This window comes from Lithobates pipiens, unplaced genomic scaffold, assembly GCF_037356315.1.
Source record: "Lithobates pipiens isolate NorthernLeopardFrog02 unplaced genomic scaffold, aLitPip1_a1.2 Scaffold_23, whole genome shotgun sequence".
Taxonomy (NCBI): Eukaryota; Metazoa; Chordata; class Amphibia; order Anura; family Ranidae; genus Lithobates; species Lithobates pipiens.
Genome location: NW_027507785.1, coordinates 334,069,004 through 334,094,999, shown reverse-complemented (window position 1 = coordinate 334,094,999; position 25,996 = coordinate 334,069,004). Strand labels below are relative to the sequence as shown.

Genomic DNA, 25,996 nt, shown 5'->3' with positions numbered 1-25,996 from the left:
TCTTTATTGAGAGATCTGGGGCCAAAAGGACCCCAGATCTCTCATTTACCTTTAAAAAGAACAAAAAAGGCATTTTGACTTTATGGGAAAAAAAAGTTGATGGCCCAGAACCAGAAGTGACGTCGGAGGTCGCTCCAGTCCTCCAAAGGCATAGAGCCAAGTGGGGGCCATCTTGCCTTCACCCGACTTCCTGCCCAGCTATCTGCCGGACCGGATAGTTTCTGAGTTCACCGACAGGTCCTGTAAGCCCGGAAACAAGCAGTACACGACCGGGGGGGATGGAGGCACCTCTCCCACCACCTATAAAAAAAAAAAACGTATCCCGTGGCGAATCCGCTGCCGGGTTCGCTTTTATCTGAAAGCTAAGTGCTGCCATGACCCCGGTATTTAACGTACAAATACGTGACGTACGTTTTACAGTTAGAGCCCATTCACACAGGGGCAACACGACTTGTAGGCGACTTGAGTCAGGCAACTTGGACACGACTTGAGTTAAGATCACAGCGCGACTTGGGACGACTTCAAAACGACTTGTGATGACTTCAAGCCCGACTTGGGACGACTTACAAGTCGCCCCAGGCCAGGCGACTTTTGCCGAGGCCAAGCGGAGAATGAGCTCAAGGGGGAACTCCACGGCAAATTTCTGAAAAAAATTTGGCGTGGGTTCCCCCTCCGAGAGCATACCAGGCCCTTAGGTCTGGTATGGATTCCAAGGGGAACCCCCTACGCCGAAAAAACGGCATGGGGGTCCCCCCCAGATCCACACCAGACCCTTATCCGAGCACGCTACCCGGCCGGCCAGGAAAGGGGGTGGGGACGAGCGGGCGCCCCCCCCCCCCCTCCTGAGCCGTACCAGGCCGCGTGCCCTCAACATGGGGGGGGGTGCCTTGTCCCCATGTCGATGAGGACAAGGGCCTCTTCCCGACAACCCTGGCCGTTGGTTGTCGGGGTCTGCGGGCGGGGGGCTTATCGGAATCCGGGAGCCCCCTTTAATAAGGGGGCCCCCGGATACCGGCCCCCCACCCTATGTGAATGAGTATGGGGTACAATGTACCCCTACCCATTCACCTGTGGAAAAAAAGTACAAAAAAAAAACACAACACAGGGAAAAAATATTTTATTGCACAGCTCCGGGGGTCTTCCGTCTTCGGGGGTCTTCTCGCCGGACTCCTCCGCTATCTTCTTGTAGCTCTTTTGCTAGCGGAGGAGTCCGGCTTTCTTCCTCCCCGCCGCCGGCCTCTTCTCCCGACTTCGGGGGTCTTGTCCCCCTCTTCGGTTCTTCTGCCGGGCCACCGCGCCTTCTTATAGCTCTTTTGCAGGCGGTGGCCCGGTCTTCTGTCGCCGCCGCCGCCGCCTTCCGTTCTTCTTCTTCTTCTTCTTCTTCTCCAGGAGATGTTGACACGACGCTCTCTCCGGCCACAATGCCAGGGACGCGCTCCGCTGCCACTTATATAGGGACAATGGGGCGGTGTCACATGGGTTGATGTCACATGGGTTGGTCACATGGGTTGATGTCACATGGTGACCCCGCCCCCTTACCATGTGACATCAACCCATGTGACCAACCCATGTGACATCAACCCATGTGACACCGCCCCATTGTCCCTATATAAGTGGCAGCGGAGCGCGTCCCTGGCATTGTGGCCGGAGAGAGCGTCGTGTCAACATCTCCTGGAGAAGAAGAAGAAGAAGAAGAAGAAGAAGAAGAAGAACGGAAGGCGGCGGCGACAGAAGACCGGGCCACCGCCTGTAAAAGAGCTATAAGAAGGCGCGGTGGCCCGGCAGAAGAACCGAAGAGGGGGACAAGACCCCCGAAGTCGGGAGAAGAGGCCGGCGGCGGGGAGGAAGAAAGCCGGACTCCTCCGCTAGCAAAAGAGCTACAAGAAGATAGCGGAGGAGTCCGGCGAGAAGACCCCCGAAGACGGAAGACCCCCGGAGCTGTGCAATAAAATATTTTTTCCCTGTGTTGTGTTTTTTTTTTGTACTTTTTTTCCACAGGTGAATGGGTAGGGGTACATTGTACCCCATACTCATTCACATAGGGTGGGGGGCCGGTATCCGGGGGCCCCCTTATTAAAGGGGGCTCCCGGATTCCGATAAGCCCCCCGCCCGCAGACCCCGACAACCAACGGCCAGGGTTGTCGGGAAGAGGCCCTTGTCCTCATCGACATGGGGACAAGGTGCTTTGGGGTGGGGGGGCCGCACGCCCCCCCTCCCCCAAGGCACCCCCCCATGTTGAGGGCACGCGGCCTGGTACGGCTCAGGATGGGGGGGGCCGCCCGCTCGTCCCCACCCCCTTTCCTGGCCGGCCGGGTAGCGTGCTCGGATAAGGGTCTGGTGTGGATCTGGGGGGGACCCCCACGCCGTTTTTTCGGCGTAGGGGGTTCCCCTTGGAATCCATACCAGACCTAAGGGCCTGGTATGCTCTCGGAGGGGGAACCCACGACAAATTTTTTTCAGAAATTTGCCGTGGAGTTCCCCCTTCAGAGCTAATAATTCTGTCAAAGTCGCCTCTGTATAGACGGAGATCCGACTTGGAGGCGATCTCCATTGAAATCAATGGGTACCGGTCGCCTACAAGTCGGATAGAAGTAGTACAGGAACCTTTTCTGAAGTCGGAGCGACTTCAGTAGTGTGCATTAAGACGGCTCTCATTCACTTACATTGCTTTTTAAATGTTGTCCGACCTGAGGCGACCTGAGGCGACTAGGGGCGACCTGAAGTCGGATCAGGAGTTGCCCCTGTGTGAATGGGCTCTTAGGCGGTCGGCAAATGGTTCATTTTAGAGAACGCAGCCCATGAAGGTGAAATGCGTCAGTGAGTGGCAGCTCATGTCTGGCTGTATAAAGCTTTGTGAAAAGAGATGACGTCATCGGGGTGTCTGACCCTTTTTGTCATTTGTATGAAGTTAACACAAAGCAAGGAGTAAGAAGTTACATAGTTACAAAGTCTGTAAAGCTGAAAAAAAGACAATAATCCATCCAGTTTAACCTGTGATACATATATTATTTGTTTCAGAATATTTGGGAGGGGGGGGGGGGGGGGGGGGATTTGTTCTCTTTTGTTTTGCACCTTTTTTTTTCCGTTTAATCCATAAACAAAAAGGATGTAAAAATGTTTAAAAATTGTATTTAATTCTCTTATTTTACCAATATTACTTTATAAAAAATGATGTTTCACTGTAAATAAAAAAAAGATACATCGTAATATAATCATTTGTCGCATTTAAAATAAAACTAAAATTATTTATAAGCAGTGCAAATTTTTTTTTTTCAAAGTTTGCGCACTTGTTTGATTAGCCAAAACTGATAAAAGTAACAAACAAGATGAATAAAAAATGATAAAAATGTAAAAAAAAATTAGTTAAAGTAAAAAAAAAATCAGCAAAAAATAAATAAATAATAATAATAGCTAAGTGGAGAAGGGGAAGAAGGAGTCGCTTAAGAGTTAATTGGGGTTAAAAAGGAACACATTTTATTTAAAAAAAAAAAAGTTTGTAGGATTTCTTTACTTCTCATGCAGGGCAATTTTTTTCTCCCCCCCACATTAAAGTGGTTGTAAAGGTAGAAGTTTTTTTTACCTTCATGAATTCTATGCAGTAAGGTTAAAAAAAAAAAAACCTTTAGGGCCGGTTCACAACAAATGCAGTCCAGTGCGTTTTTCTTTCTCCATCAAAAACGCATGGAAAGTAGGTTATATGGTTTTCAATGGCATAGTTCACACCAAGTGCGGTCAGTTCCAGAAAAAAAAAAAAAAGGGTAGAACATGCTGCATTTTTCCTGCACTGGACTGTATTGGTATATGGTAAAACGCATCAAAAACACATTGGAACACATCAAAAATGCACTGGAATGCAATGGAACGCATCAAAAAATGCACCAGTACAGTGAAAAACAAAACAGGAAGAACAGAAGAAAAAACGCATTTGCAATGCATCCGGAAACGTATCAAAAACGCACCCAAATGCACTTAAAAAACGCACATGCAGAAACTCATCACAAACGGATCTGGAGTGAACATACAGATAGTATGGCTGAATTCGCATCGCTCCCGCAGCAAACTCGCACGGGACCCTTTTTTTGGTCCGCAGCAGAATCGGATCGCATGGGTGTTCACACCATGCGATCCGATTCCTGTGCGAGTGTGCAGATCGCACTGCGATATGCGGACGGATCTGGGGGTGTCATTAACATATCATTGACACTCCCAGCCGTCCGCATAGGGCAGTGTGAACTGCCAGCGGGAGGTATGCGATGCGGGAAAACGCCGCGGATTCGCGGCGTTCCCGCATCGCTATAGTGTGAACCCGGCCTAAAGGGCCGGGAGGTGCCGGCACCAGGAGGTTAAAGGATTAAAGAAAGAAAAAAAAGCAAGGCGTTCCTCCTGACATATTAATGCCCCTGGGGGTGACAGGTGCAGCAACCAGCCCCATTTAAAGCTGAACTCCGGACAGAAATATGAAGCCTCTTATGTAAATGAGATCACTTAATTTTGTTTATTTTGTAGTGTACTGGAATAATGTCACAGCTGGTGGAGGACCCCGGGCAGCTCAGGCTTGCCAGTCTAGTCTGCCCACCAATTAATACAATATGATTGGCAGGCTGGAAAAATCCTGGTCTGCCCCGCCCACCCATCACTACAATATGATTGTCAGGATGGAAGAGTCATAGTGTGCCCCACCCACCCATCACTACTATATGATTGACAGGCTGGAAGAGTCATAGTGTGCCCCGCCCACCCATCACTACAATATGATTGACAGGCTGGAAGAGTCATAGTGTGCCCCGCCCACCCATCACTACAATATGATTGACAGGATGGAAGAGTCATAGTGTGCCCCGCCCACCCATCACTACTATATGATTGACAGGCTGGAAGAGTCATAGTGTGCCCCGCCCACCCATCACTACAATATGATTGTCAGGATGGAAGAGTCATAGTGTGCCCCGCCCACCCATCACTACACTATGATTGACAGGATGGAAGAGTCATAGTGTGCCCCACCCACCCATCACTACTATATGATTGACAGGCTGGAAGAGTCATAGTGTGCCCCGCCCACCCATCACTACAATATGATTGACAGGCTGGAAGAGTCATAGTGTGCCCCGCCCACCCATCACTACAATATGATTGACAGGATGGAAGAGTCATAGTGTGCCCCGCCCACCCATCACTACTATATGATTGACAGGCTGGAAGAGTCATAGTGTGCCCCGCCCACCCATCACTACAATATGATTGACAGGCTGGAAGAGTCATAGTGTGCCCCGCCCACCCATCACTACAATATGATTGACAGGCTGGAAGAGTCATAGTGTGCCCCGCCCACCCATCACTACAATATGATTGACAGGATGGAAGAGTCATAGTGTGCCCCGCCCACCCATCACTACAATATGATTGACAGGATGGAAGAGTCATAGTGTGCCCCGCCCACCCATCACTACAATATGATTGACAGGATGGAAGAGTCATAGTGTGCCCCGCCCACCCATCACTACAATATGATTGACAGGCTGGAAGAGTCATAGTGTGCCCCGCCCACCCATCACTACAATATGATTGACAGGATGGAAGAGTCATAGTGTGCCCCGCCCACCCATCACTACAATATGATTGACAGGATGGAAGAGTCATAGTGTGCCCCGCCCACCCATCACTACAATATGATTGACAGGATGGAAGAGTCATAGTGTGCCCCGCCCACCCATCACTACAATATGATTGACAGGATGGAAGAGTCATAGTGTGCCCCGCCCACCCATCACTACAATATGATTGACAGGATGGAAGAGTCATAGTGTGCCCCGCCCACCCACCACTACAATATGATTGACAGTAGGGATGCACCGAAATTTCGGCCGCCGAAACATATCGGCCGAAAATGCCCTTTTCGGCAAAAACGGCCGATAATTGAGCCGAAAATGGGGCGGGGCCTGGGGCAGAACTCCGCCCCCGTCCCGCCCCTGGTGCCTCCCATGATGGGGGTGAATAGCGCAGGACTGATGCAGCCAGTGATGTCCCTCTGCAGTGAAGAGAGCCGTTTGGTTGAATAGAGCGCCGGGAACATCACAGCTAATAGCTGTGTGTTCCCCGTCGTGCGCCGTCACACACAGCCCCTCCCCCTTGTCCGGGGAACTTTGATAGACAGATCACCTGTCCAGATTGGACGGGTGATCTGTCTATCAAAGTGCCTGGACAAGGGGGAGGGGCTGTGTGTGACGGCGCACGACGGGGAACACACAGCTATTAGCTGTGATGTTCCCGGCGCTCTATTCAACCAAACTGCTCTCTTCACTGCAGAGGGACATCACTGGCTGCATCAGTCCTGCGCTATTCACCCCCATCATGGGAGGCACCAGGGGTGGGGAGGGGGCAACACTGGCTGCATCACAGGGGGCAACACTGGCTGCATCACAGGGGGCAACACTGGCTGCATCACAGGGGGCAACACTGGCTGCACTTATCTCTTTTATCAGGTCGCCAGTCTCTGACCACCTCCTGTACCAGGTCGCCAGTCTCTGACCACCTCCTGTACCGTGTCGCCAGTCTCTGACCACCTCCTGTACCGTGTCGCCAGTCTCTGACCACCTCCTGTACCGTGTCGCCAGTCTCTGACCACCTCCTGTACCGTGTCGCCAGTCTCTGACCACCTCCTGTACCGTGTCGCCAGTCTCTGACCACCTCCTGTCCTGTACCGTGTCGCCAGTCTCTGACCACCTCCTGTACCGTGTCGCCAGTCTCTGACCACCTCCTGTACTGTGTCGCCAGTCTCTGACCACCTCCTGTACCGTGTCGCCAGTCTCTGACCACCTCCAGAACTGTGTCGCCAGTCTCTGACCACCTCCTGTACCGTGTCGCCAGTCTCTGACCACCTCCTGTCCTGTACCGTGTCGCCAGTCTCTGACCACCTCCTGTACCGTGTCGCCAGTCTCTGACCACCTCCTGTACCGTGTCGCCAGTCTCTGACCACCTCCTGTACCGTGTCGCCAGTCTCTGACCACCTCCAGTACCGTGTCGCCAGTCTCTGACCACCTCCTGTACCGTGTCGCCAGTCTCTGACCATCTCCTGTACCATGTCCCCAGTCTCTGACCATCTCCTGTACCATGTTCTCTGTCTCTGACCATCTCCTGTACCATGTCCCCAGCCTCTGACCACCTCCTGTACCATGTCTCCAGCCTCTGACCACCTCCTGTACCATGTCCCCAGCCTTTGACCACCTCCTGTACAATGTCCCCAGCCTCTGACCACCTCCTGTACCATGTCCCCAGCCTCTGACCACCTCCTGTACCATGTCCCCAGCCTCTGACCACCTCCTGTACCATGTCCCCAGCCTCTGACCACCTCCTGTACCATGTCCCCAGTCTCTGACCACCTCCTGTACCATGTCCCCAGTCTCTGACCACCTCCTGTACCATGTCCCCAGTCTCTGACCACCTCCTGTACCATGTCCCCAGTCTCTGACCACCTCCTGTACCATGTCCCCAGTCTCTGACCACCTCCTGTACCATGTCCCCAGTCTCTGACCACCTCCTGTACCATGTCCCCAGTCTCTGACCACCTCCTGTACCATGTCCCTAGTCTCTGACCACCTCCTGTACCATGTCCCCAGTCTCTGACCACCTCCTGTACCATGTCCCCAGTCTCTGACCATCTCCTGTATAAAAATATTTTTTGAAAACAGTCATTTTCGGTATCGGTGCTGTTTCGGTATCGGTTTTCGGCCTAGTGTATTTTTCATTTTCGGTATCGGTTTCGGCACCAAAAAACCCATTCGGTGCATCCCTAATTGACAGGATGGAAGAGTCATAGTGTGCCCCACCCACCCATCACTATAATATGATTGACAGGATGGAAGAGTCATAGTGTGCCCCGCCCACCCATCACTACAATATGATTGACAGGATGGAAGAGTCATAGTGTGCCCCCGCCCACCCATCACTACACTATGATTGACAGGATGGAAGAGTCATAGTGTGCCCCGCCCACCCATCACTACAATATGATTGACAGGATGGAAGAGTCATAGTGTGCCCCGCCCACCCATCACTACAATATGATTGACAGGATGGAAGAGTCATTGTGTGCCCCGCCCACCCATCACTACTATATGATTGACAGGCTGGAAGAGTCAAAGTGTGCCCCGCCCACCCATCACTACTATATGATTGACAGGCTGGAAGAGTCATAGTGTGCCCCGCCCACCCATCACTACTATATGATTGACAGGCTGGAAGAGTCATAGTGTGCCCCGCCCACCCATCACTACTATATGACTGACAGGCTGGAAGAGTCATAGTGTGCCCCGCCCACCCATCACTACTATATGATTGACAGGCTGGAAGAGTCATAGTGTGCCCCGCCCACCCATCACTACAATATGATTGACAGGCTGGAAGAGTCATAGTGTGCTCCGCCCATCACTACAATATGATTGACAGGATGGAAGAGTCATAGTATGCCCCGCCCACCCACCACTACAATATGATTGACTACTAGATCTGATGCATTATGGGACTTCTAGTTTGATCGGCGTGCAGGATCGATGTGACGTGGGCACCAGTCTTATCCCCTCTCCAAGCGACCAACCCTGCACCTTCCCAGCCAATGACGATTCCTCGGCCTCATACACTCGGACATTTAGACCCCTTTGACCCTGGCAGCGCTCGACCGTTAACGCTAAAGCGCCACTCGTTTTTGCTGCGATTTAGTGCTGTTTTAGAGCCGCTTTTGCAGTCGTTTTTGCCCGCTGGCGGGGCGCTTTTTACCAAAAAAAAAAAAGTCCAGTTTTGCAGCGTTTTCCAATCGCTTTTGAGGCGCTTTGGAAGCGCTGCCTATTCATTGCAATGGGCAGGGCATTTTGAGAGCTCCATTTACAGCGCTCCAGACCCGGCCCAAAGATGCTGCTTGCAGGACTTTTCGGAACATCCCGCAAGCGAACTGCCCCACTGCAATGAATGGGAGGCGCTTTTAAGGTGCTTTTCAGAGGCTATCTCTAGCGCTAAAGCGACAGAAAACCGCCCCGGTGTGAAATTAGCTGTACTAGCGGAGAAGTGCTTTCCCATGCCTGGGGAGCTGCAGGTTCCGCCTACAACCACCAAGACACGTGAATGGCTGCACACGATCAGCGGTCATACAAGCGCAGTCGCATACAACCACTTACCTGTACAAGGAACCTGCAGCTCCCTGGGTGTGGGAAGGGCCAGTGCAGGAGACCTAATATAAGAGGATTCATGGGGAAGAGTTCAGAGTTTCCTCATTTCAGTCTGACCCCACCCACCACGCTTCACCCCGGCCAATGGAGGGCTTCCTTCCACAATCTACCCTCTGGCAAAATAACCAAATTACATTTTGCCGCACTCCATAGTAAATCGCTCAGAGCAGCTTTATAAATTGTCAGGATGGGTGTCTGCCATGAATTAGGGCTGAATTAAAGTGAACTACACGTCATGGGGTGGGTGGGGCAGGCTAGGATTCTTCCAGCCTGCCAATCAGATTTTATAGTTGTGGGTGGGTGGGGCAGGCTAAGATTCTTCCAGCCTGTCAATCTCCTTCTATAGTCATGGGTGGGGCAGACTAGGATTCCTCCAGCCTCCCAATCGGTTTTTATAATCGTAGGTGTGTGGGGCAGAGCAGGATTCTTCCAGCCTGTTAATCAGCTAGTGTATTCATGAGTGGGCGGGGCAGTCCCACAATGCATCAGGACTAGTGGGAGGAACTGTGGGCTTATTTGCATTGGTTGCCAATTTATTAAAGGTGACATAGATGGACTGGCGAAACCTGAGATTCTCCTGACCTGCCAATCAGCTATTGGAGTCATTGGTGGGTGTGGCAGACTAGGATTCTTCCAGCCTATCAATGAGCTTTTATAGTCATGGGTGGATGGGGTTGACCAGGATTCTGCCAGCCTGTTAATCATATTATAGTCATGGGGTGGGTGGGGCAGATTAGGATTCTTCCAGCCTGCCAATCAGCTTCTAAAGTCGCGGGTGTGTGGGGCAGACTAGGATTCTTCCAGCCTGCCAATCAGCTTTTATAGTCGCGGGTGGGTGGGGCAGACTATGATTCTTCCAGCCTGCCAATCAGCTTTTATAGTCGCGGGTGGGTGGGGCAGACTATGATTCTTCCAGCCTGCCAATCAGCTTTTATAGTCGCGGGTGGGTGGGGCAGATTAGGATTCTTCCAGCCTGCCAATCAGCTTTTATAGTCGCGGGTGGGTGGGGCAGATTAGGATTCTTCCAGCCTGTTAATCAGCTAGTGTATTCATGGGTGGGCGGGGCAGTCCCACAATGCATCAGGACTAGTGGGAGGAACTGTGGGCTTATTTGCATTGGTTGCCAATCTATTAAGGGTGACATAGATGGACTGACGAAACCTGAGATTCTCCTGACCTGCCAATCAGCTATTGTAGTCATGGGTGGGTGGGGCAGACCAGGGTTCTTCCAGCCTATGAATTATGACATGGTATTAGCAGACACCCACACAGCATATGTAGGGAAATCCAACACATGTGAGCGGATCCAAAGCCCGGGACGGAAAATACCAAGAACACAGGGACTATAGTGTGATAGAACATGAGGGACTATAGTGTGATAGAACATGAGGGACTATAGTGTGATAGAACATGAGGGACTATAGTGTGATAGAACATGAGGGACTATAGCGTGATAGAACATGAGGGACTATAGCGTGATAGAACATGAGGGACTATAGCGTGATAGAACATGAGGGACTATAGTGTGATAGAACATGAGGGACTATAGCGTGATAGAACATGAGGGACTATAGCGTGATAGAACATGAGGGACTATAGTGTGATAGAACATGAGGGACTATAGTGTGATAGAACATGAGGGACTATAGTGTGATAGAACATGAGGGACTATAGTGTGATAGAACATGAGGGACTATAGCGTGATAGAACATGAGGGACTATAGTGTGATAGAACATGAGGGACTATAGTGTGATAGAACATGAGGGACTATAGTGTGATAGAACATGAGGGACTATAGTGTGATAGAACATGAGGGACTATAGCGTGATAGAACATGAGGGACTATAGCGTGATAGAACATGAGGGACTATAGCGTGATAGAACATGAGGGACTATAGCGTGATAGAACATGAGGGACTATAGCGTGATAGAACATGAGGGACTATAGCGTGATAGAACATGAGGGACTATAGCGTGATAGAACATGAGGGACTATAGCGTGATAGAACATGAGGGACTCTAGCGTGATAGAACATGAGAGACTATAGCGTGATAGAACATGAGGGACTATAGCGTGATAGAACATGAGGGACTATAGCGTGATAGAACATGAGGGACTATAGCGTGATAGAACATGAGGGACTATAGCGTGATAGAACATGAGGGACTATAGCGTGATAGAACATGAGGGACTATAGCGTGATAGAACATGAGAGACTATAGCGTGATAGAACATGAGGGACTATAGCGTGATAGAACATGAGGGACTATAGCGTGATAGAACATGAGGGACTCTAGTGTGATAGAACACAGGGAACATTTGCACCAACATTACACAAGAACCAATCACATGACGAGGCGGCCATCTTGTCGTACCTGAGGGTGGATCTGTGGTTTGTCGCAGGTGGCCTCAAAATCCAGCACGAGGAAGTAATGATAGCGCTGTGGGGGGAAGGAGGTCATGGCCGCAACGGATCCCCCGAAGCCCTGGCATCCGAGCTTTCTGTTGAGCATTGGGTCGGCTCCGCTCTGCGCTCCGAGGACAGAGAATGGGTCGGAGGGTAAAGTAGCCCAAGATCTGGTGAGCAGCGGATAGGGAAGTCTTGCCGGCCGGATGAGGGGATGTAACTGCATTGAATCCCCTTCTGCATTTACATGGGAACCTGTGGGGGAGAGGGAGGAGAAGACAGGCAGTCAGACCAACAAGTCCGCACAGAAACAACAATCCAAGGCTGGAGAAAGTCATGTAATAAATCTCATACAGAGGGCCGGTGTTACCCGTTAAAGATGTGTAAAGTAAATGGACATACTCCTGTGGCCCCTCCCCCCCCCAACTCATGGCTGCAAAGAATGAGGACAGTGCCGGTCAGATTCTGTGCCACTGCCCCGCCTCCTCGCTGCTCTACAGACTACCAGGGACACAGGTCCCACCCACCCTGAGCACTCTACGTCCTGTCCATCAGATTACAGAGCAGACACGACTAGCGCCCAGCCTGCCCCCTGAAGACGTCACTTTCTACAAAACGCGTAGAGCGTGGCCTGTACATGACGTCATCACGGACGAGTGCTGTTATCTGCAATTTTATTAGCCTGCTATTTTATCTTATGTACACTGCATGTTTTCTGAGGCTATGGGGGGGGGGGGGATTTACTACAACTGGTGGACTCACAATCTGGTGCAGCTGTGCATGGGAGCCAATCACCTTCTAACCTCAGCTGGTTCAATTAAGCTTAGGCAATAAAACCTGGAAGCTGATTGGTTCCTATTCAGGGAGTTGCACCAGATTTTGCACTCTCCAGCTTTAATAAATAACCCCCCCCCCCCCCGCGTCTTTTGGAAGCTTAACCACTTCAATACGGGAACTTTCAACCCCTTCCAGCCCAGGCCAATTTTCACACTCTGAATGACAATTTTGTTCAGACAAATAAAGCTTTACTTTTGGTGGTATTTAACCACTTGGTGCCCATACTACGTCATGTGACATCATGGGCTTTCAGTGGTTATATCTAAATGATGCCCGAGGCCACAGACATCATTCAGATATTGCCGTTTTCAGCCGGCGATTCCCTGCACCATAAGAATGATTATAGTGGCTGTTCCGCCGCTTGATCGTTCTTACGGGCGGCGGGAGGGGCGCCCCCCCCCCCTCCCGTGCTTCTACCGACTTACCGTTTCCATCGGTGAGTCGGTCACAGGATCCGCCGGCCCCAGCAAGTTACCATAGAGATTTCCGGCGGACTAGATTGTCCCCGGAGTCTCTATGATCGTTCGGAGGCCGGGCGCGATGTTATGACGTCACGCCCGGCCTCTGTATTCAAATTAACGGCGCAGATCTGGCTAGGAAGCCAGGATCGTTTTTTTTTTTTTTCCCAGCCTAGAGGTGAGATGTGGGGTCTTATTGACCCCCCATATCTCACTGTAAATAGGTCCGATCGTGCCATATTCCTATTACAAGGGATGTTTACATTTCTTGTAATAGGAATAAAAGTAATGAATTTTTTTTTTTTTTTTTTTAAGTGTAAAACTTCCCGCCCACATATGAAAACGGTGTTCAAACCGCACACGTGGGGTATCGCCGCGAACGTTAGAGTGTAACCCAAAATACGTAACCAGTAAAAAAAAATTAAAGCGTTGCCTATGGGGATTTTTAAAGCGGAGGTCCACCCTAAAATGGACCTTCCGCTCATCGGATTCCTCCCCCCCTCCGGTGCCACAATTGGCACCTTTCAGGGGGGAGGGGGGTGCAGTTACCTGGATAATCCAGGTAACTGCACCCACTTCCGGGATAGCCCTCTGCGGAAAGGGGCGTAGATTACGCCCCTTTCCGCAAGTGCCCGCCCCCTTCCACAAGTGCCCCGCTGCCTGCTGGGAAACACACGGATCCCAGAGGCAGCGGGGACCGTCCTTATTGCGCAGTGCGGCTCGCGCATGCGCAGTAGGGAACCGGGAAATGAAGCCGAAAGGCTCCATTTCCTGATTCCCATACCCAAGATGGCGGCGGCAGCACCCGAGTGACGATCTAGAGATTGGCTTCGGGTGCCGACATCGCGGGCGTGCTGGACAGGTAAGTGTCACTATTTTAAAAGTCAGCAGCTGCTGTATTTGTAGCTGCTGGCTTTTAAAAAAAAAACGCGGAGTCCCGGCGGACTCCCGCTTTAAATACCAAAGTTTGGCGCCATTCCACGAGCGCGTGCAATTTTGAAGCGTGACATGTTGGGTATCTATTTACTCGACGTATCTTCCTCTTTCACATTATGCAAAAAAATTGGGATAACTTTACTGTTTTTTTTTTTTTTTTTTTTTTTTTTTTTAAAGCATGAAAGTTTTTTTTTCTGAAAAAAAACGTGTTTGAAAAATTGCTGCGCAAATACCGTGCCAGATAAAAAGTTGCAACGACCGCCATTGTATTCTCAAGGGTCTTTGCTAAAAAAAAAAAACATATATAATGTTTGGGGGTTCTATGTAATTTTCTAGCAAAAAAAAAAAAAAATAGGAATTTTACATGTAGGAGAGAAATGTCAGAATTGGCCTGGGTGCGAAGTGGTTAATCACCACGGGGGGAGGGGTTATTTTTTGCTAAAATTTTTGAAAAACAAAAAAAATAGTTTTTCTTTGTTTCTTTTGCAAATAAACAATCTTTCTTCAGAAATGTATTCGGCTCCATTTTTTGGGTGAAAATGCCCCCAAATCAGTATATATTATTTAGTCTGTAAGGAAGGATATACAGACCACAAACTATGGGATATATATGTGGATAATCGATCAATCCTGATGTACTTGATGACCGATCTCATTTCTTGAGGCCCGAAAATGGCAGGACAGTACAAATACCCCCCCCCCAAATCCCCCCTTTTTGGAAAGTAGACAGTCCAAGGTGTTTAGTAAGAGGCAGGGCAAGTTTTTTGAAGTTGTACATTTTTGGAAAATTATGAAATTACAAAAAAAAATGTTTTCACAATTCTTTTTCTTTTATTTTTTATTTTTTTTTTACATACTGTCATCAGTGCAGTACAGGGTCATCATATAACTGGTGTGGCGGTGATCAGGGACTGGTGACAGTACGAACTACAAAGGAAAAAAAAAAAAAAACATTTTTAATATATTTCTATTATTTTTATTTCATTTGTTTCCGTTATTTTACGTTTTTTTTTTTTTTCAAACTCACTGTGACCAGAGAAATATAATGTTACTATAGTAACATTGTACTACTCCGGGAAAGTGATCAGGATATTTTTTTTTACAAAGTACGATTGCTTATAGTAGTGAATTACATTGCTATAAGAAAGCATTTTATGGAATGAAATTGATTCATTCAGTTTGTTTTGCCCGTTTCCCCAAAAATAAGACCTAGCGTGATTGTCGGTGATGGCTGCAATATAAGCCCTACCCCCTCCCCCCCCCCAAATAAGCCCTAGTTAAAAAGTCCTTGTAGGTCTTATTTTCAGAGTAGGGCTTTTTTTTTCGGGGAAACAGGGTATGGTTTATTTGGGGGGTAGGGCTTATCACCGACAATCACGCTAGGTCTTATTTTCGGGGGGAAACAGGGTAGTGATTGGCCACAGCTAATCACATGGTACAGGTGGGCTGTGATTGGCCCCCGTCTGTACCCTGTGATCACTGTGACCAATCACAGCTAGCAACACAATGGTACACAATGGATAGCATGAAAGTTATGTTATCCGCTGTGATCGGTCACGGCACTGTGTGATCTCTGTGACCGATCACAGCGGATCACATAACTTTCATGCTATCCATTGTGTACCATTGAGTTGCTAGCTGTGATTTGCCACAGCTAATCACATGGTACAGGTGAGCTGTGATTGGCCCCATCTGTACCACATGATCACTGTGACCAATCACAGCTAGCAACACAATGGTACACAATGGATAGCATGAAAGTTATGTGATCCGCTGTAATCGGTCACAGAGATCACATGGTGCCATCAGTGAGCCAGTACAATGATCAGTCACCAGCTGTGTCCGATAGACACAGCCGGTGACAGATCACACGAAAGGACGTCATATTAACAGTGGAAGACGATCGGCAGGTGCAGGGCTACCCGATGTACTCCAGCACCCGCCGATCGTCAGGCAGAGAGACGGAGTTGCGATCTGCCCATGTACACAAGGCAGATCGCTGTTTTTCCCACAGCAGGGAAGCAATAGAATTTGTGTCCCTGCAAATTAGGGAATGAATTACTTGTCTTCACCTAGTAAAAGCTCCTCACATATTCCTTAGTACAAAAACACTGGCTAGGCACACAGTTAACCCTTTCCTCGCCCATGTGGGCCCCTTCCCAGCGAATGTAATTAGTACTGTGACAGTGCAGATATTGTTTCGCATTGATCACCGTATTAGTGTGACTGGTCCCCACAAAGTGTCAGAATGTCCGCAACAATATTGCAGTCCCCCTACTGGTCATCGATTGCCACCATAACTAGTAAAAAAAAATTAATAAATAAATAAAAAAAATTATATTATAATTATATATATATATATATATATATATATATATATATATATATATATATATATATATATATAAATAAAATATAATATAATTTTTTTTATTTATATTTTTATATTTTATTATATTTTTTTATTTTTTTTGTAGACATAACTTTTGAACAAACCAATCAATATATACACTTATTGGGATTTTTTTTTTTTTTTTATTTACCAAAGACGTAGCAGAATACATATTTTTTTTTTTTTTTTTTTTATTGGATGCTTTATAACAGAAAGTATAAAATGTTGTTTTGTTTTTCAAAATTGTTGCGTTTTTTTGTTTATAGAGCAAAAAAAAAAAAAACGCAAATATCACCAAAAGAAATCTCTATTTGTGGGGATAAAAAGGACATAAATTTTATTTGAGTACAGCGTCACACGACCGCGCAATTTTCAGTTAAAGTAATACAGTCCCGTATCGCACAAAAAATGGCCTGGTCATGAAAGAGGGTAAATCTTCCAGAGGTCAAGTGGTTAATGTTGATGGTTTTGTACTATTTGTTTTATTTTAGCGCTGCTTTTTACTTATCACCACTTCTTAAAACATGATTCTGTAACAACAATAAAAGACAAACTTCAGATAATGACAATGGCCGTATTGGGTTCTTTGCCAGTGGGAGGAGTCGCTTGTCTGTACAACGGTGGGTCGGGCCCTTGGATGTTCCATGCAAGTCTGGGTGGGGTTGGTAGGCGGACTTGTTGATGGCTGCATGAGGGATGACAGGGGAGTAGAGAACTCCCTTACCATTGCCACGGCAGAAGGCAGAGCAGATTGGAAGCTCTGTGTAAATGAAAGCAGGCATAAATCATGTGCCCATCCCATACACTGAGGTTTCATTAACGAGGTTCCCAAGCGCGTTGCGTCCATAGGGAGGCTGTCTCAAATACCAAGCGCGTTGCGTCCATAGAGAGAAAAACACTACAGGAGTACAAATTCAATCAAAAACAAATAATTGAAATAAATGAAAGCAGGCATACATCAGATGCCCAACCCCTACTCTATGAGGTTTTATTATAGAGGCTCCCAAGCGAGTTGCGTCCACAGGGAGACTAACACTATAGAAGTAGAAATTAAAACAAAAATAAGAAGTGTAAATTAAATTAAATAAATGTATTGAAATAAATGAAAGCAGCTATACATCAGGTGCCCATCCCTTACTCTATGAGGTTTTATTATAGAGGCTTCCAAACGCGTTGCGTCTATATGAAAAAAAAACACTATAGAAGTAGAAAATGAAAACAAAAATAAATAATTGAAATAAATAAAAGCAGCAATACATCATGTGCCCATCCCATACACTATGAGGTTTTATTATAGAGGATCCCAAACGTGTTGCGTCCATAGGGAGACTAACACTATAGAAGTACAAGTTAAAGCGGGAGTCCGCCGGGACTCCGCGTTTTTTTTTTTTTTTTTAAGTCAGCAGCTACAAATACTGCAGCTGCTGACTTTTAAAATAGTGACACTTACCTGTCCAGCGCGCCCGCGATGTCGGCACCCGAAGCCCATCTCTAGATCGACACTCGAGTGCTGCCGCCGCCATCTTGGGTATGGGAATCAGGAAATGGAGCCTTTCGGCTTCATTTCCCAGTTCCCTAATGCGCATACGCGAGCCGCGCTGCGCAATGAGGACGGTCCCCGCTGCCTCTGGGATCTGTGTGTTTACCAGCAGGCAGCGGGACACTTGCGGAAGGGGGCGGGCACTTGCGGAAAGGGGCTTAATGTACGCCCCTTTCCGCAGAGAGCTAGCCCGGAAGTGGGTGCAGTTACCTGGATTATCCAGGTAACTGCACCCCCCTCCCCCCTGAAAGGTGCCAATTGTGGCGCCGGAGGGGGGGAGGAATCCGATGAGCGGAAGGTCCATTTTAGGGTGGACCTCCGCTTTAAATAAAAATAATTGAAATAAATAAAAGCAATGCATCATGTGCCCATCCTATACACTATGAGGTTTTATTATAGAGGCTTCCAAGCGCGTTGCATTTATAGGAAGAGAAACAATAGAAGTAGAAATGAAAACTAAATAATAATAATGTATAAATAAATAATTGAAATAAATGAAAGCAGGCATACATCAGGTGCCCATCCAATACTCTGAGGTTTTATTATAGAGGCTACCAAACACGTTGCGTCCATAGGGAGACTAACACTATAGAAGTAGAAATTAAAACAAAAATAAGAAGAAGTGCAAATTAAATTAAAAAAATGTATTAAAAATAAATGAAAGCAGCTATACATCATCATGTGCCCATCCCATACACTATGAAATTTTATTATAGAGGCTCCCAAGGGTGTTGCGTCTATAGGAAGAAAAACACTATAGAAGTAGAAATTAAAACATAAATAATTCAAATAAATGAAAGCAGGCATACATCAGGTGCCCATCCCATACACTATGAGGTTTTATTATAGAGGCTCCCAAACGCGTTGCGTCCATAGGGAGACTAACACTATAGAAGTAGAAATTAAAACAAAAATAAGAAGTGCAAATTAAATTTAAAAAATGTATTGAAATAAATTAAATCAGCTATATATCATGTGCCCATCCCATACACTATGAGGTTTTATTATAGAGGCTCCCAAGCGCGTTGCGTCTATAGGAAGAAAAACACTATAGAAGTAGAAATTAAAACATAAATAATTGAAATAAATGAAAGCAGGCATTCATCAGGTGCCTATCCTATACTCTATGAGATTTTATTATAGAGGCTACCAAACACGTTGCGTCCATAGGGAGACTAACACTATAGAAGTAGAAATTAAAACAAAAATAAGAAGAAGAGGTGCAAATTAAATAAAAAAAATGTATTAAAAATAAATGAAAGCAGCTATACATCATGTGCCCATCCCCTACACTATGAAATTTTATTATAGAGGCTCCCAAACGCGTTGCGTCCATAGGGAGACTAACACTATAGAAGTAGAAATTAAAACAAAAATAAGAAGTGCAAATTAAATTTAAAAAATTTATTGAAATAAATTAAATCAGCTATATATCATGTGCCCATCCCATACACTATGAGGATTTATTATAGAGGCACCCAGGCGCGTTGCGTCTGTAGGAAGAAAAACATTATAGAAGTAGAAATTAAAACATAAATAATTGAAATAAATGAAAGCAGGCATACATCAGGTGCCCATCCCATACTCTATGAGGTTTTATTATAGAGGCTACCAAACACGTTGCGTCCACAGGGAGACTAACACTATAGAAGTAGAAATTAAAACAAAAATAAGAAGAGGTGCACATTAAATAAAAAAAAAATTATTAAAAATAAATGAAAGCAGCTATACATCATGTGCCCATCCCATACACTATGAGGTTTTATTATAGGAGGCTGCCAAGCACGTTGTGTCTATAGGAAGAAAAACGCTATAGAAGTAGAAATGAAAACAAAAATAAATAATTGAAATAAATGAAAGCAGCTATACATCATGTGCCCATCCCATACACTATGAGGTTTTATTGTAGAGGCAAACAGCTAAATACACAGATTAAATACATATATAGGACCTGCCAAAGGATCTGAATATCTGTCCTTCCTGTTCTGAGATTTACACACCTCCATCACACAGTACAGCCAGGTGGCATCACTTTTCTTGTTACTTCATAGATTGTAGGAGGGATATGGCGGAGTCCTCTCTCCATCCACAGCCTGCTAACTGCACAGTCAAAGAACAGCAGCAGAATAATGAGGTCACCCCTCTGCTCCTTGTCAGCATATCTGCATGCAGCACACCTGATTGGCAGCCAGTCCTGCCTCTCCCTCTCCCAGTCTGAGTCCCACTGTACAGGGGATTGAAAGAGATCGATTCAGGTATTTACATGCTTTGCATTTAAAAACAAATACATTTTACTAAATAATAAATACAGATCTGCATTAATTTGTGTCGTTTATATCTGCCCAAAGTTCAACAGCAGACGCTCTGAGATCTCTAATGATGGGCAACACCCACATAAAGGCCATGTGATCCAGGATGCCTAGGGTTTAGGTCACATGGTTAGAGGTTTGGCGTAGGCTCAGTGACAACAAAGGACTTTTAGGATTTGTGGTGTGAAGGACTCTCGCACATCTATTCCATCACCGATTACAGCACCCTAAAATCCTAGTGTTACCTAAATCCGGCACTGAAGGGGAGAGGTCACTGCACACCTCCAGGCTGTAGAGGTCTCACTCCTACACATTATAATTATGACGATTTTTTTTTTTTTTTTTTTACAATCTTTTAACCTAATCCCAACCATTCGTTTGTTGGAATAACATTTTTCAACATGTCCGCTGACATCCGACCCGGTCCGATCCGCCAAAAGCAGACGGGTGGCCCTACGTCCGGATCCGTCCCTGGAGGATCGAATCAGGTGAGATCTGATGAAAACGGACATGCTGTCCGTTTTCATCCAATCTCTCCATAGAAACCAGCGACGCTCAACAAGCCCCTCCCCGCTCAGTGAACAGAGAGGGACCTGTCATCCGCCGGCTCAGCAAAGATCAGCAGAGAGATCTCCCGCTGGGCTGGCGAACAGAGGCGGACTTCGTGGCAGCGGATCCACCTCGTGGGAATAAAGCCTAAGAATGAAAAAAAAGGAAAAGGATAGAAAGGGAAAAGAGAGGGACGGAAATGAATGAAAAGGAAAGAAGAAAAAAAAAAAGGGGGGGAAAGGAAAGGAAGGGGACGTAAAGGAAAACAAAAAGATCGAAAGAATAGGGACAGAAAGGAAGGGGACGTAAAGAATAGGGACGGAACGGAAGAGGAAATAGACGGAAAGGAAAGAGACGCAAAGGAAGAGGAAAGAGACGGAAAGAATATGGACATTAAGAATAGAGATGCAAAGAATAGGGACGGAAAGGAAAGGGACGGAAAGGAAAGGGACGGAAAGGAAAGGGACGGAAAGGAAAGGGACGGAAAGGAAAGGGACGGAAAGAATAGGGACGGAAAGAATAGGGACGGAAAGGAAAGGGACGGAAAGAATAGGGAGGGAAAGGAAAGGGACGGAAAGGAAAGGGACGGAAAGAATAGGGACATAAAAAATAGGGACGCAAATAATAGGGACGCAAAGGAAAGGGACGGAAAGGAAAGGGACGGAAAGAATAGGGAAGGAAAGGAAAGGGACGGAAAGGAAAGGGATGGAGAGAATAGGGACAGGAAGGAAAGGACAGAAAGGAAAGGGACGCAAAGGAAGAGGAAATAGATAGAAAGAATAGGGATGCAAAGGAAAGGGAAAAGGAAAAGTGATAGAAAAGGAAGGGATGGAAAAGGAAGGGATGGAAAAGGAAAAGGAAGAGATGGAAAGGGAAAGAAATGGATGCGGAAATAGAAGAGACAGAAAGAATAGGGGCGGAAAGGAAAGATAAGGGACAGAAAGAATGGAGATGGAAAGGAAAGGAACGGAAAGATAGAGGAAAAGGAAAGGGATGGAAAAGGAAGGCAAGGAAAGGGAAACAAAATGGATTTGGAAAGGGAAGGGACAGAAAGAATAGGTGTGAAAAGGAAAGGGGCAGAAAGAATGGGGATGGAAAGGAAAGGGACAGAAAGAATGGGGATGGAAAGGAAAGGGACGGAAAGAATAGGGAGGGAAAGAAAAGGTAAGGGACGGAAAGAAAGAGGAAAAGGAAGGGAAGGAAAGGGAAAGAAATGGATGTGGGAAGGGAAGGGACAGAAAGAATAGGGGTGGAAAGGAAAGGGACAGAAAGAATGGGGATGGAAAGATAGAGGAAAAGGAAAGGGAAGGAAAGAATAGGGAGTGAAAGAAAAGGTAAGGGACGGAAAGAAAGAGGAAAAGGAAGGGAAGGAAAGGGAAAGAAATGGATGTGGGAAGGGACGGAAAGGAAGAGGATGGAAAAGGAAGGGAAGGAAAAAGGAAAGAAATGGAAAGGGATGGAAAGAAAAGAAAAGAATGAAAGGCAAGGAAAGGGGGAACATAAGGGAGAGGGAAAGTAAGAATGAAAGAAAAGAAATGGAAAAGGCAAAGAAAGATGATCGCTCTAGAAACAACATTTTTAGATCAAATTTCTATCTCTGGCCAGCTTTCTACTAGAACAAAAATTGGAAAAAGATAGGAAAGGAAATATAAAAGAGAAAAGAAAGAAGGTAAGACTGGAAAAGAAAGGAGAGGAAAACAAAAAAAAAAAAGGAAATGAGAGAAAAAGAGATTAAAAAGGAAAGAAGAGGAGGAAGGGGAAGCATGGAAAGCAAAGTGAAAGGAAGGGCAAGGAGAGGAAGAAGGCAAAGACAAAAAGGTAAAGGAGAAGAAGAGAAGGAAAAAAGGAAAGGAATGAAATTGTAAAGACAAGTAAAAATGTGCAGGGAGAAGGCAAGGGGTGGGAAGACGATCGCTCTGGAAACACAATTTTTCCTTGTTATTTCTATCTATGGACAACTTTTGTCTAAAACGCAAATTTGTAAAATAATGGAGAGGAGAGGAAAAGAAGCCAGGAAAAGTGTATGTACTACCCAACCAATCAGAAACAACCTGGCATAATTTGGTTAGAAATATGGCAGTAGGAACCAATCAGGGGTAACCAACCAAGCAGAAGAACTCTCAGATAGTCTTACATAACACATACAATGTATCACAAGACAAACACTTTTCTTTTATCAAAGATATTGTAGAGCCTTAAAGTGGTTGTAAAGGCTGAAGGTGCATTCTATGCATGACAAAAATCTTCTCTGTGCAGCCCCCCCCCCCCCCCTCTTCCCAATTCTTACCTGAGCCCCCTCCGATCCAGCAATGTTTTGTATGGGGACTCTCATGTACGGGGAAAGCCTCACTTGCATGGGGACTCTCCCTTCTCCGCATTGGCTGTCAATCACAGTCAGTAAGCCAATGAGGAGAGCCAATGTCTTATGGATATTTTTTAACCTCTGTGTCCCATCAGGGAGCTTTCCCTCCACTTCCTCTCCCGCAGACACAACAGGAAGTTAGAGGAAATCTTTTCAAAGTGATGCGATGTCCCTTCTTAGACAGCTGTGACAATAACTAGCGTCTTCTCTATTAATTTTTTCATTTTGATGAATAGAGAGGGTGATAGTCTTCGGCCCGGATAAAGCCCCGGTGATAAAGACTTGGCAGAGGTTCTCACCCCTCTACACTTCATCCATAACTAAAGAAATGATATGTCTGTGGATATAATGTAACAATAGACCCGGATCTTCTTGGAATACAAAGAGCTTCCCGAATTTGCAGCCTGCGCCTGACAGCGGCTCATGAGGCGGCTCAGCTGTCGGCTGGTATTCTCGTCATCTTGGTGACTTTCACCGCTCCAGCAACGTGTATGTCCTCCCCAGACACAGGCCGGCTCGGATGATCTATTACATCGCACATCTCTGGTGTCATCACTCTCCACGCCGTACAGAGCCCAGCCGCCCCTGGGAGGCCTGAGATGCCATCAGAATCATTTCCGCAACCACAAGAAAGAAAGGACACTCTACAGAGTGATACACAGCGACTCCGGAGAGAGATGAGGAGTCCAGCAACCGGCTGGGGGGGGGGGGGTAGAGGGGTGGGACACACCAAGTGACCCCACTCCAGAGAGAGAGGAGTCCAGCAACCGGCTGGGGGGGGGGGGGTAGAGGGGTGGGACACACCAAGTGACCCCACTCCAGAGAGAGAGGAGTCCAGGAACCGGCTGGGGGGGGGGGGGGGGGGAGCAGGGACACACCAAGTGATCCAACTCCGGAGAGAGATGAGGAGTCCAGGAACCGGTGGGCGGGGGGGGGGCACAACAAGCGACCCAACTTGGGACAGAGATGAGGAGTCCAGGAACTGGTGGGTGGGGGGGGGGAGGCACACTGAGTGACCCAACTCTGGAGGGAGATGAGGAGTCCAGGAACGGGGGGGGGGGGGGACACACTGGGCCACCCAACTTGGGAGAGAGATGAGGAGTCCAAGAACCGACTGGGGGGGAGGGGGAGCAGGGACACACCAAGCGATCCAACTCCGGAGAGAGATGAGGAGTCCAGGAATCGGCGGGGAGGGTGGCAGGCACACCAAGCGACCCAACTCCGGAGAGAGATGAGGAGTCCAGGAACCGGTGAGTGGGGGAGGGCACAACAAGCGACCCAACTTGGGACAGAGATGAGGAATCCAGGAATCGGCGGGGGAGGGGGGGAGGGTGGCAGGCACACCGAGCGACCCAACTCCGGAGAGAGATGAGGAGTCCAGGAACCGGTGAGTGGGGGAGGGCACAACAAGCGACCCAACTTGGGACAGAGATGAGGAATCCAGGAATCGGCGGGGGAGGGGGGGAGGGTGGCAGGCACACCGAGCGACCCAACTCCGGAGAGAGATGAGGAGTCCAGGAACCGGTGAGTGGGGGAGGGCACAACAAGCGACCCAACTTGGGACAGAGATAAGGAATCCAGGAATCGGCGGGGGAGGGGGGGGGAGGGTGGCAGGCACACCGAGCGACCCAACTCCGGAGAGAGATGAGGAGTCCAGGAACCGGTGAGTGGGGGAGGGCACAACAAGCGACCCAACTTGGGACAGAGATAAGGAATCCAGGAATCGGCGGGGGAGGGTGGCAGGCACACCGAGCGACCCAACTCCGGAGAGAGATGAGGAGTCCAGGAACCGGTGAGTGGGGGAGGGCACAACAAGCGACCCAACTTGGGACAGAGATGAGGAGTCCAGGAACTGGTGGGTGGGGGGGGAGGCACACTGAGTGACCCAACTCTGGAGAGAGGAGTCCAGGAACGGGGGGGGGGGGGACACACCGGGCCACCCAACTTGGGAGAGAGATGAGGAGTCCAAGAACCGACTGGGGGGGGAGGGGGAGGGGGGAGCAGGGACACACCAAGCGATCCAACTCCGGAGAGAGATGAGGAGTCCAGGAACCGGTGGGCGGGGGTGGGGCACAACAAGCGACCCAACTTGGGACAGAGATGAGGAGTTCAGGAACTGGTGGGTGGGGGGGAGGCACACTGAGTGACCCAACTCTGGAGGGAGATGAGGAGTCCAGGAACAGAGGGGGGGGGGGGTGACACACCGGGCCACCCAACTTGGGAGAGAGAACAGACTGGGGGGGGGGGAGCAGGGACACACCAAGCAATCCAACTCCGGAGAGAGATGAGGAGTCCATGAACCGGCGAGTGGGGGGGGGGGACACACACTGAGAGAAAAGACTGATACCAGGTGGGACGGGGATGGATTCTTATATCGAATATTTAGCCCTGAGATGCCCACCAGGGGCCGAGCCTACCTACCTGTGATCAAGCTTACCTATCCGGAGCCGACCTTACCTACCGAGGGCCGAGCCTACCTACCTGTGGCCAAGCTTACCTACCCGAAGGGGAGCTTACCCACAAGGGGCCGAGCTTACCTACCAAGGGCTGAGTATTCCTACCTGGGGCCAAGCCCACCTACCCAAGGCCAAGCTTACCTACCTGGGGCCGAGCCTACCTACCCGGGTCTAATCTTACCTACCTATGGTTGAGCCTACTTACCTGGGTCCAAGCTTCCCTACCTGGGGTGGAGCTTCCCTACTTATAGCTGAGCCTACCTACCCGGGGCCAAGCTTACCTACCATATGACCCGCTCCTCCCGACATCAGATCTGGTTGTGTATAATATGTACACCCCAGCAATAATCTGCTCTGATTGGCTCCCTTCTAGTCTTCCAAATATATCATTGTAAGTCTTTATCTTTGTAACAGGTACAAAAATAAATCCATAAATAAATAAAAGCTGTTGATCCTGAGAGCTGATAACTTCCTGTCCACCAGGTGGTGTTATGGAAATGAGGAGGGGGGAGGAGATGAGGAGGTGGGAG

At 48.0% G+C, this 25,996-nt stretch overlaps 1 protein-coding gene across 1 annotated transcript in view; it reads right to left on the bottom strand.

Annotated features, from left to right (window-relative positions):
• ERI3 (ERI1 exoribonuclease family member 3) overlaps nt 1–25,996 on the bottom strand; it is a gene marked incomplete in the record, with an annotated part of 403,278 nt that overhangs the window by 359,930 nt on the left and 17,352 nt on the right. Inside the window, 2 exon segments of the mRNA XM_077450748.1 lie at nt 11,596–11,882; nt 14,716–14,785. Coding sequence (XP_077306874.1) covers nt 11,596–11,882; nt 14,716–14,743 — 315 coding nt within the window.